The following is a 12,783-nucleotide window of genomic DNA, read 5'->3' as shown; positions in this document are numbered from 1 at the left end:
TGAAGCCAAAGCCTTAGCCCCACCACCCAGGGCCCGAGCTCATGAGGCTCTGGTTACAGCCCTCCCACCCGCCCCCCCCCAGACTCAGGGCAGTGGGGCTCAAGCTTCGATTCTGACTGTCCCACTTGGGGTAGTAGAATAATGTTTGTTGCCAGAGGGCGGCATGGTGCAGCAATGTTTGAGAACCCCAGTGCTAGTGCCTTACACAGGTTTAAACCCCACACCAAGTCCTCCACACAACTGGCCCAGACATTTCTTGTGTTACGAAGCCGTCCAGGATCATACACACACACCCCACCCCCGCTCCGGGCTCAGCTCTGTTGGAAACCGTTTCAAATGAAGTGCACAATCCTTAATGAAGCCAATGCATTTGTCAAGTTGCTTGACCAATTATAGCCATTTATGAAATCATTCATAATAAACCGGCCAAATTGAATAACCCAGCGCTAATTACATGTGCAAATGCTGCCCTTCTAACTTGAAAGGAAATGCAGCTGGCACCAATGAATTATGGCTAGTTTTGTGCTGTAAATAATCAGCCACTAATGTGCACATCACTTATTTAAACCTCACTGTGTGCCGGCCACTGATGGGATTTCTAATGTGCTCATTAAGCATTGCATTACGTTTGTCCCTAAACAAACCCACTGTCCATCAGTCTTTGATTCAATGGGTTGCGCCCTGCTTTCATGCCCACTCCTATGCCGCTTGTCTCTGAGAGATGCCTGTGGTTCTACAGCCTTGTTAGAGGGGGGCTCAGAGTGACCCCCCTGTATTTAATTTGTCTAACTCTTTCTGTTGTAGAGGATTCTTGTAAACTTTCCTTTGAAAAGTTCACACCCCAGCAGGCCTTTGAGAGCTGGGAGGCAGAAAGCCCTCAGATCAGGGAAGTACTTTCCATTGGCCTGTGAAGTTTTGTTCAGTGTTTATAAGAAATGTTTGAAAATGACCGTTTACCGGCTGGTGCTTGAGGGAAATTCAGGCATCTGGCCATCATGTAATACCCAACCTGAACATCTCAAGAGCCAGGCCCCTAACTGTGCCCAAAGCAACTCCAAAGGGTGCAGCATACACTGAAGTGTGAACACCTACGCACTGTCAGAGCAGCTGCAGGGGGGCTGGCCTGCTATGACCACTGGATGTCATACACAGGCGCAGGGCAGCAGATGGGACAGGGGCTCCCCCTGCCCCTAGGCTGAGGAGAAAAGAGCACACTAATCCCATCCAGAGCAGGGCTATTACATTTGTGGGGCGCCCAAGCTCTGGGGTGGAGCCCAAAATGAGGGGTTCAGAGTGTGGGAGAGGGCTGTAGATTGAGGCAGGGGCTGGGGGGAGGGAAGAGGTGAGGGCTCCAATTAGCGGTGTGGGCTCTGGGGGTGGGGCTGAGGGACTGCAGGGGGGACTCAGGGCAGGAGGTTTGGGTGGGGATGTGGGACCCGAGCAGGAGCTAGCATGCCCGGGCAGGCTCAGAGCTGGGTGTGGGGTCTGGGAGGGAATTAGGGAGCGGCAGGGGGCTAAGGTGCATGGTGCTTATCTGGGGCAGCTCCCCGTTGGCAGAGAAGCAGGTGGTTCAGGCCAGGCTGCACAGCATGCACTGCTCCCCGCAGCTCCCATGGGCCAGGATTCTTAGCCAATGGGAGTGGGGGGAGCAGAGTTTGCAGGGAAGGGCAGAGCTTCTCCCAGCACCGGCAGCAATGCAGCTCCAGCCCAGGGGCTGGGACAGCAGCATACAGATCCACCTCCATTCCCTGCCCCAAGGCAGGGCCAGAAAACAGAGGCTTAAAGCAGGGGCTTCAGAGGCTGAAGCCTGGGGACTCAGGCTAAGGGGCCTCACAAGAAGATCTGCACTTTTGTGAGCCAGAGATTGTTTTGTGGGGGACCCTTCCCTCGCCCGGAGCCCTGGGCTGCAGCCCCTAAAGCCCCTTTCTTCATCTGGCCCTGGTCTCATCAGGCCATCCCCACGGGAATGGGGGTAGGTGGAAGGAAGAGCTGTCTCCTGCTAGCAGCTAGGGAGCTGCTCCCTGGGTGTCACTCTGCTGAAGGAGCAGGGATCATACACAACAGGTTGGCTTTTACCTTAAAAAAAAAAAAAAAAAAAAAAAAAAAAAGCCTAAGAAATTGCACGCAGATTCTCCACTATTTAGCCTGCAATCGAGAGCTCTCCAAAGTTAGGACCTGCCGTACTTCCAGAGGTTCAGCCCCCTTGTGCCTATGCCCCCTGAGACAGCTGTTCTGAGTGACATGCAAACATGCCTTTTCCAGCAGGGAGCCAGCCTCAATCCATGCCCAGGCTGGAGGCACGCAGGGGCTGAAATGAAGTTGTTTGGATAACTTCACTTGTGACATTTCCTCACTGTCAAGTGCTTGTCGGATTCTAAGGCAGCTTACAAGCCTCGCTTGGCCGTGGTAGCGGCAGCACAGGGGCCTGGAAGGCCTGGAACTGTAGTGGCTGTCATGGGGATGACAGCGCGGTCAATCAATTGAAAGCGTCTTAGTACTGCATGCGCTCAGCTCAGGGATTACACGGTGCCATAAAGGGGACATTGCACAACTCCACATTAAACGGACACGCCCACACAGAGAACTGGTCTTGGGACTTAAGGGCACTGACATGCATTTCCTCGGCACTTTCAAGCCAAACCAGACAATGCAAAACACAGTGAGAACCTGCTGTAAAACAGCCGAAAGCCCGATACCAAAAGGGCCCTCGTTCCCTGTGGCTACCAGGCCTTTCAACAGGCCGCGGTGCAGGTCCTACAGCCCCTGGGAATATAGGTGTGTCCTCATTTTCTCATGGCTGCACACTCAAGCAGTTAACTTTTCCAACACTGTTCCCATGCCGCTGCCTGGCTAGGACAAGCGTAAGGTGCTTCAGTTACTTTGGCTAGCGGCTAGCTGGCCGCTCTGTGAAAACACCCTTCTCTTCCAGCAACGGTTGCATCTTTCTGTCATGGCAGTTCATAAAGGGACAGCTCCCTCATGCCCTCTGGTCTCCAGTAGAACCCACTGGGCTTCAGGCGGCTCGGGGACTTCCACTGGGATAGGTGATCTGAAGCTTGTGAATGTCTGTGTCAGGCCCCTGACTGCACAGTGCATCCTCTTGTCCCAAGCCACACAGGCCAGAGGCATGCTGCAGAGCAGGGTCCCCTGGCTCAACCTGCCAGGCGCTCAGGCAGGGGGGTTGGGCAAGATGCCAGCTGTCACATTTGCATTATGGCAGATGGCGCAGCAGGGCAGCGGTGCACTGAGTGGCTAGGCTCTCCGGTGACACTGTACCTCTGCACCAGAGCTCTCCAGTGCACTCATCGGGCAGGTCTTCATCAAATTGAAAATGAACGAAGCCCTTCTTGGGAACACAGCGCAATGCTGGTGGGCCCTCTTTCAGCCCATCCTCAGTACTAAACCTTATCCCCGCCTTGGGGCTCAGGCCACTTCTCCAGCGGGGATCCAGGACCCCCTACTGTTCCAGCTCCCCATCCAGTGATCCTAGAAACAGCAGCCATGTGCTGCCGCCACCGCTGTCTCAATAGCTGCCACAACTGCATTTTCTGAGCTGCTTCCCACTCTGAGCCCACCTTCTTAGTCCACTCTTGGGGCAGGTCTGTCCCAGGCCTCCTTGCCTGGAGTGTTTCTCAGGGTTGTCTTCGCAGCCTCTACTTGGAAGCTTGCAACCGTCTTTGGCCCCTTTCAGTCAGAGTTCTTCCTCGCACGTCTCTGCAGTTGGAGAGGGCTGCAGTTCAGCCTCTGCCTGAGGTGGTTTCTCCCCAGTCTCTGCCTGTGGTGTCTCACAGCCTTCCACACCTCCTGCACCCGCTGGTCCCAACAGCAATGCCCTGCTCAGCCCCCGCAGCTTCTTTTAACTGGGCCTGTTGCACTCTGGTTGGCTGCTTTCCTGCATCCTCTCTAGGAAGGCCTGGAGGACCCACATTCACTGCTCCAGTTTTGGATCTGGATTTGGTGGGCTTATGATGCCTCCAGCAGGGGCATCAAAGGGCCTGGGTCACCCAGTCACAAGAGTGCTTTGGCCTAGGCTTGCCTGGGCTTTGAGTTGTCAGAGCCAGGCTGTCCTGGAGCAAGGCTGTGGCTCAGAACTGAAGGCCTCTTGACTACAGCCAGGGCTTGGGCCTCCCTGATATACATGAGAGCAGGGCTCTCGCTGTCATTCAGTCCTTCCACTCGCATAAGGCTCCACAGAGTGGGATGCAGGTGGGCAGGGTAGCTCCATGCACAGGTCATTCCCACCTTAGGACAATGCACTGCTCCTAGTGAATAGCCTGGCCAGCTGCATTTAATTACTTCTTTTAAATGCACACACCTTGCAAATCACAGCCCTTCCTCCCACAAGCACCAGATTACTTGTTTGTGAGTTCACTGTACCATTTCCCATCCCAACCTGTGCTGAGAGGATTTTCAAAAGGAGGCAGCGTGAGCATCCAGGTGACATTTCTAGTGTCAATAAATATCCCCCAAACACCTAGTGAGCCCAACCAGTGAATTATGAAAGAAGAGCTTTATCCATAATAAAACAATGGGAGCCACTTCGGTGTCAACATCCCATTCTGCTTCAGACGGCAGGAGAGCAGAGCAGGCAATGTACCCTGCTAAGAGCACCCAGAGCTTGGGGAATTTAATGATTTCTTCCCCTTCCTGCAGGTAATGGGGCATTGCAGAGGGCAGCACTGAGCAGAAAGGGGGGCCAATCTGTTGAAGAAAGGAGTTAAAATCAATGCAATAGGTGGGCCCAGCCTTTAAGCACACACAGCCTCTGTTACATGGGCCAGATTCCAGCCAAGTGAACGTACAGTTCTCTGGCCTTGTACAGGCAGATGTCAGGTCACAAAACATTAAGGCTTTTATAGCAACATTAATTTTGCCATGACCAATGCTCTAATCACTAGGCTACAGGGGCATTCTTGTGCCTTGCACTCACTTTCTTGTAGCCCCCTCTGGATCCCACCAGTTGCGAGCCCTGATCTGTGCGCCAAAAGTTATGAGGGAGCACCTGGCTGGCTCACCTATAGGCACCCAGACTAGCGGGTGTGCTCTAACGTCATGTTCCACAAATGGCTATCTTCCCCAGCTCCTGACCCGCTCTGGGGCTCTGGCTGGCCGGCATGGGGCTGCAGTGTACATGCACACAGGCAGACCTATTTGCTGCAAAAATTAGGTGCTGAGCAAGTTTAGGAACTACAGGGGCAGCTGGGGCAGAGGGACTGAGAGTATCAATCAGGCCCGATTCAGGGATTTAGGCTGTAAAAGCAGCAGTCAGGTGCCTAAGTCCCTCTGTGAAGCTAGTCCTTGCAATAACGATCCCAAGATCTTTCTAACTGCAGCTACCTGCACCCTTTCCGTGGCCCCTCATGGCATGCACGCAATTTACTGTGCACCGGGATGGGGTTGGCATGCCAGACCAAAACAAAGCAACAGGAGTTCTAGAGGCCAGTCCAAGAATGAAGATCTTATTCCTCAGTGGCTTGCTTTACTTCGAAAATCCGTGTCTCCCCCATTCAGCTTCACTAATAGCCCAACGGTGTTCTATCGCCCTCCAATGTTGCTAGAGCATAAGGACACCAAAGAGGAATTCCAAATCAAATCATTTAAAATCATTTAGCGCTGGGCGCCCTGGCTTTCAGCATTTTTGATCACGTCACTGAAATGTTTGGTTGGATTGAAAAAAAAGACTGAACCGATTACAAAACTTATTCAATCTGCCAAATCCACAACCCCGCAAAGTCAATGGACGGACTCCCACTGACTTCGACTTGCTTTGGATCAGGACAGAAAAATAGACATTAGGTAAAACTGGAGCCTCACAACTCTGTAATCCTCTGGATGAGATAGATATGGGGCCACTACTTCCGCTGGTTTAAATCCACATAGTTCCACTGTATGAATGGCACTACAAAGATTGAGAGCAGTTGAGGCTGTGGCTGCAGCATCCTGTCACATACATTAAAAGACCTTGCCTTTATGCAGCACCTTTTATCAGTGAATAAATCACTTTACAAAGGCTGCTGGTGTTACTATTCCCCTTCTACAGGTGGGGAAACTGAGGCAAGGAAGGATTTGCCTACGGTCATGCATCAGATGAGCCAGGAATAAAACCCAGGCTCTCTTTCATCAATTGTCTAGCCACTCAGTTACACTAGCTGTCCCAACAAGGCATCTGCTACTGCATGCTACATCCTTTTAAGAAGTTATTTCCCAAGCTCAACAAATGCCCGCACACAAAGAGTTAGAAAAACAGGGTGCGTTTGGGTTTTTTTTTTAACTCTACATATATTCACTTAGAAATTGTTTGAATGTGAAATGGTTCAAAGTTTCCATTGAGAAAGTCTCTTTTTGGGAGACTCTGTGTCCAGTGGAACCTAAGTCTGCAGAAGCAGCGCCACCCCCGCCAGGACCCACTTGGAAGGGTTCTCCTTCGTTTTCAGGTTGAAAGTCCACACATAGGTTGGCCCTCGCTGGCGCGTTTTGTAGACAGGACACAGGTACACGTTGCGGGTGTCCTGCTTGTCTGCGGGAATGGCCTTGATGAAAAGAACAGGCATGGCTGGAGTCAGTTCCTTCAGCCTGGCATCTGCCATCATTCCCACCTGCAGAGGAAAGAAAAGGAGGTTTCAATGTTTCCCACCAAAGAACACCACCAGAGCCACTTCCCCCACGAGACACAGTCATTTATCACCTCCTGCTCCTACCATACTCTGCTTCCTGCCACGTGCTACTTCCGGCTTTTGCCCTTCGGCAACTGCTCTTATGTCCTGGCCCACTGCAGACTATGTTGTATCAAAGTAAAATACTGGACAGGTCTAACCTCTTGACATGTGCTGTCTCACCAGGTGAAAACGTCTTTAATTAAGTGTTAAAATAGGCATGGAGGTGCCAAGATCACATGGCCATCCACTTCCATCAGCCACCTTTCTCTGATACCGCTTAGTCAAAAGGAAAAGGAGCAGTTATACCCCGACACCAGCTGTCCCCAAGCCCACCAGATCAGGACTCCCCAGGGAAAAGACTCTATGACTGGGGACGAATCCTGAAGCCCTCCTGTAGTGCCTGGATCTGCTGACTCTCAAAGCAATGAAGACCCTGTACAGTGGTTTGATGTCAGGACAATCTGTCCTGAACCAGAATTTCCAGATCATTGGGAGATAAGCTGCATGACTTCGCACTGGCCTTTCATATGTCTTTATAGCGCTTATACTGACCACTGATAGAGCGCTTGCTATGAGCAAGCTGGCCGTAGAAGACCATCTTTGGTATCCGTGTATGCTGCATTCTCGTAACATGACCAATCCAGTGAAACGGTTTGCTCATAAGCATTGCTTCCATGCTCACAACGCAACACAGCTTATGAACCTCCATGGTAGGAACTTTGTCCCCCCAATTCACGTGGGTGATCTCCCTCAGAGAGCGCGTATGGAACTGATTGAGTTTCAAAACATGGCAGTGATATATTGTCCATAACTCTGTGCCACACAGCAGGAGATTCAGGAACCTGCCTGATAAACTGCTACCTTGGTATAGAGTTTAATACCAGGGTTGTTCTATAGGCATTCAGTCAATTTTCCAAAGGCAGCGCTGGCTTTGGCTAATTGAGCACATATGTCACGATCCATGTTTACACCAAAGGACAGGACGTTTCTGAGGTAGCAAAACTTGTCAAAAGCCTTAAGAACTGTACCAGCAGCAGTGACCACTGGAGAGCTGGGCTCTTTCCAAACAGACAAAGGCATAACTTCTGTCTTCTTGAGGCTCACTGAGAGTCCAAAACGGTGAGCAGAAGTAACAAAGTGATCAAAAAGCCTGGTGTGTGTACAGTTACTGGGATTTCAGTTACCAGCAAGGCCAACCCCCCAAGCAGGACATCTTTATCTGGAGCAGGGACATGAACTCCAGCTGCTCACACAGCTCCCTTGCATGGATGTTGTGGTCAGAGTTGCCGGGTTCTGCAGCATTCCAAGCTTGGAAGGGGATCTGGAGCCTTATTGCGCCCTGCACCCTGCGGGTACGTCTGCACTATGAAATTAGGTTGCCTGTATTGAGATTGACACTTATGTGATTTTCTGAAGTCGAAGGGAAGTGTCCTCACTACATACATTCAGTCCATGGAGTGCGCCACTCTACTGTGGCTCAGACAGTAAAGCACTATGAGCAGCCACCCCACAGCTCCTAACGCCCACTGAACTATGGGCTAGGCTCCAGTGCCCGATGGGACAAAACCATTTTCACAGGAGCTGCTGGGTACAAGTCATCAGCCCACCACAATCATCTCACCTCCTCCCCTCTCCTGCCCTCCCTGAAAGCAACGGCAAACAATCATTTCACACCCTCTTCCCCACAGTTACCCACGCAGACACCAGCTTGGCAAGCCTGGGCCCCACTCCACAGCACACTGCTCTGGCAAGCACTGCAAACACCTCGCGCGCTACCCCACCCCCATCCCCAGCTGCAGACATTCCCTAATCATGCAACACCACCACCAGTGCCAGGAAACATGCTTGTCAACCGCCCTCGTTAAGTTACATGAATACAGTGCCTATGCGGCTGCTTCCCAGGGGAGGCTAGACAGACACATGGTAGCTCTGTGCAGCCATGCAGGCCAGTTGCCTGAATACACACCCGGGGCTGAGCGGGGGTTGTAAACACATGGCCAGCCTGTGTTGCTGTGGCCACACTGCTATTTTTCGTGCATTAGCTCAAGCAGAGTTAACACGTGTGCCTCCTACCTGCTGTGCCGGCGTGCCCTTGGAGGGGACAAATGTGGGCTTCAGCTGTAACAATAAACATCCCCAGCAATAGGCTGTAAACTGCAGTGAGTCATCCCCTCATCAGTTACCTGCATATCCCATCGTGCACCCTCCATGAATAAGCCATGTATGTAGGCGCCCTCGCGGGGAGGGCTACTCAAATCTTCACGGTTCTTCTTTGTCACATCACACTGCAAAGCCATTTTATCTAAAGGCCACTCATTCCTCCGAGCCATGGACTGCATGATGGCTGTCAGGAAAGACTGAGGGTTGAAGAATCCCGCTAGCCACACAACAGCGGGCAAGACAAAGTCTCCTGTCCACATCTCAAGCTCCCTGATGCGACTGAGCAGATCGGCAAACCAGCCAGCCAGGCCAGCCATGGAGGGATAAGCCCTCCTAGTCCAAGACTCAGGCACGGTGTCCAGGAAGATGGCATTCTGTAGGTTCTCCATATTGCCTGTCATTGTCAGCTCTCCCTGGTGGAGAAAAAGAAGCGAGAGGATAATAAGCAGAAGCACAACACTGAAGCGCAGCCACCTCAAGTGAAATACAGCAGCTGTTGGACACTGAACAGCAGCTCCCTTTATACAACAAGCGAAGCTGGGAGGTTGTGAAGCAGCTGCACCCCAGGAGTTCTCACATGACTACACAACCACAGGACCTCTCCATGAACTCAACGCTCATGGGCACTTCCATTGCAACCTCCCAATTTCTCACCCTTTTTGCAATACCAATAGTGCTTGGTGGAAAAGTGCAAAAAAGTACCAGGCAGGGAGGACCACTGCCAGCTAACAGCTGTGTCCTCCATTTCTTCCTACACTGCTTTCATTTCCTCTCCATGGGCATAGTCTGTGAGTGCCAGATTTCCAAAAGTGTTCAGCACTTTCCATCACTGCGGCCCCATTGTTCTCTTCCGAAAACCTCACCAGACACTGGTCAGTACCAAATCAGCCCTCTTCCCCTGAAGTCTTTCCTGTTCTGAATACCACAGGTTACTCTACAGCACGGGTCTTTTCTCTGAGCAACTTAGGCTGCAAAATGGAATTATTTTGAAATGAAGAAACACTGAATAAATTGAAACATGATGTAGTCATGCAGGACACCTAGATTCTAAGAGCACTGTGAGCACCTTGTCTGGATCTTTGCCAAAGCAATTCCAGCTTGAACTGGAGCAGAACTCTTGATTTTAAAATGGCAGCGCTGGCAAATTCACTACAAACTTCCCTAAGTTGTTGCAATGGTTCATTATCCTTCCTGCAAAAAACTGTCTTATTTCCAATTCAAATTTGTCTAGCTTCAACTTCAAGCCATTGGATCATGTTACACCTATGTTTGCTAGACTGAAGAGCCCACTATCAAATTCTCCAGGGTAGGTACTTCTAGAATGTGATCAAATCACCCCTTATCTTCTTCTTTGTTAAGAAACTATATTAAACTCTTTACTACTATCACTATAAGACCATTTTCCCAACCGTTCATTGTTCTTGTGGCTCTTCTTTAAACCCTCCTCACTTTATCAACATCTTCCTCAAACTGTGGGCACCAGAATTGGACACAGGATTCCAGCGGCAAACAGCTAAGAATGGTACTAGCCCTTTGGGCCACGGAGTTGCACCAGGAGTGCTGATTATCCACCATGACCCCAAACTCTTTTTTAGATCACTGATTCCCAGGGGACAGTCCTCCATTCTATACATATGGCTCATGGGACAGGTTCGAGTCCTTCTTTCTCACCCCCCACAGGCAGGGCCAAGCTGAGGCCTCCCACTTCCCCTCTGTGCATTGGACCATTCTGGGCCTGAGCCCTTCCTGCTGCCCTCCCATGGCTGGCCTAGCCCTAGCCACATTCCCACACCCTCCCTCCCACATAAGTGTTGCTGACCCCTCCTGTAACCCCCTACCCCTCTAGAGGTTGCACCCCACTTTTTTGGCAAAACTATGCATTTGTCCAGTTTGCTCTGGCCAAGTGATCAGCTGGAAATGGGACAAATACCCAGTTTTGCCAAAGAAGCTGGGACAGCCAGGCCAGGGCTTAACGGGACTCTCCCCACCAAAATGGTACGTATGGTCACCATAAACAAGCTGTCAACGTATCATGTAAACAAATGTAATGTTTGGACAGCCAACCTTGGATTTAAGTGCCTTTGATGTATGAGTTTTATTGTTGTTATGACAAGAAATATTTTAAAGCACTAACAAGTACTTTGCTGAAAGTAGAAGAACTGGTGACCCACCCGGGGTTACGATGGTGAGTCACTGTGAGTTATGTACTTTAGGTTAACTGTAAAGAACTAGGGGAAAGAATATACTTTGGAGCAAACCAAGGAAGCTTTTCTACAGACAAGGAGCTGACACCCCAAACTCCCCAACAGGAAGGCAACCGGCCATCCACAACCTGCTGTCGCTTACACATAAGCAGACTTTGGTCTCAACTTAGTGCTGTCACAGAGGGGTGTCTGTGTGGGTGCTTGAGATGTAATAAAAAGTAGTTTTAAGTAAAAGCACTCTGGTTTGTATCAATCATATATATCAGAAGGAGGAGCTGTGTCCCTACTGATTCATTCTTGACACCGACTGAAGAGAAGAGTTAAGTTACCACTGCTTTGGCTGCTGAAACTCTGGGCAGCTGAGAGACCAATTAGGATTTGGAGGGGGTTGGTAGTTCCTAGAAGATGTTGAGACTCAACATCAAGCTATTCCGATGCAGAGTAAAGACAAAAGGAGCCAACAGAGACCATGAGGCTGAATGAGTCTTTTAGCTGTCTAAAAACCAAAAGGGAGCATACAGGAAATATAAGTATGAGCACGTTGCTAGGTAATATATACAGAAACAACATGAGTGTAGAGGGATAAAAATCAGGAAATCCAAGGAAAAGAATGAGTTACAGCTGGTAAAAAATGTTAGGAACAAGAAGGAGTTCTACAGCTATGTCAGACAAAAAGCGAAGATCAAGGAGGGTGTGACTCCACTGATCAACAAAGGAGGTAACATGATATGAAGATGAAGCTGCTTAATTCTGACCTTGTTTCATTCTTCTCACAATAAATAACCTGCGACTGCTAGGCAACACGTAACTAGCTCAGTTTTCAGAGACAATAAAGAGGTAGGGAAGCAGATCAGGTCAAGTAAAGAACACATCACAGATCTTTTGACTAATCTGAATGAATTCAAGTTAGAAAAATTCTTTGCTATAGTTATGAATGGGTGCTGCGAAGGAAAGCCTAAACTCACCTGGAGCACTAGAAAAGGGTACAGATAACCTGCCTCTGAGGGAGGGGTACTGGGAAAAAGTGACAAAAAGCCAAAATGGTCTAAAGGAAAAAATTCAAGCCTAAAACTGAATCACAGCAGCATCTCTCCTTTGTTAGGAAACAGAGACATAGAAGAGAGGGAATATTTCTCTGGGGATGGGGGGAAGAAATGAGCTCTTCCAAAATAGATCCCCTGGGCTTATCAAAATTTGTGAGTAGAAAAAAATGTAGGTAGTCATGTAAAGTTTATTGTTTTCATTGTTTGGGGGTTTGGAAATTATGTCTAAGCTGCTTATTTGCTCCTTTTGTTCTCTCCTGTAACCAAGAATCTGACCCAGGTTAAAATCCCTGTATTTTGCTTTATGTTTTTTGGTTTTTTTTTGTAAACACTAAGTCAATTCCAATTCTTGCAAAAATAGTCCTGTTTTAATAAGTGGGTTTTTTTTTCTTTCCTTTTTTAACAAATACTGGTTGATCCTTTGTGTCCTACAAGGGCTTAAAACTACTTCCCTGGCCGCACAAACTTTACCAGAGAGCTCACAGCTCCCTGCATGTGTTTGTTGTTGTCATGTTTGTTTGTTTATTTTTGTGGGGTGCTTTTGTTATTTCTTTCCAACTCCTTGAGAGAAGGCCATTGGGGGTTTTGCCCTCAGGAAAGAGATCTAAGTGATTTCTTTCCTGAAAGGGGGATTTTGTACACTTGGCAGCTACTGACTAATTTCAGGAAAGAGTGAAGTCAGAGAAACTTTTCTGTCTGTGGGAACTGCAGAGGCAGGGT

The 12,783-nt window shown here is 49.5% G+C and overlaps 1 protein-coding gene across 1 annotated transcript in view; it reads right to left on the bottom strand.

The window, feature by feature from the left end:
- Positions 1–4,596: 4,596 nt before the first annotated feature.
- Positions 4,597–12,783, bottom strand: part of DNAH9 (dynein axonemal heavy chain 9) — a 240,318-nt gene continuing 232,131 nt past the window's right edge. Inside the window, exons 67-68 of the mRNA XM_075014992.1 lie at positions 8,840–9,229; positions 4,597–6,596 (exon numbers count right to left, since the gene is read on the bottom strand). Of these exons, the coding sequence (XP_074871093.1) occupies positions 6,369–6,596; positions 8,840–9,229 (618 nt within the window). The 3' untranslated portion in view covers positions 4,597–6,368. The remainder of the gene's footprint in view (positions 6,597–8,839; positions 9,230–12,783) is intronic.

Source organism: Carettochelys insculpta, chromosome 20 (genome assembly GCF_033958435.1).
Source record: "Carettochelys insculpta isolate YL-2023 chromosome 20, ASM3395843v1, whole genome shotgun sequence".
NCBI classification, from domain to species: Eukaryota; Metazoa; Chordata; order Testudines; family Carettochelyidae; genus Carettochelys; species Carettochelys insculpta.
This window is presented reverse-complemented; position numbering and strand designations above follow the sequence as displayed.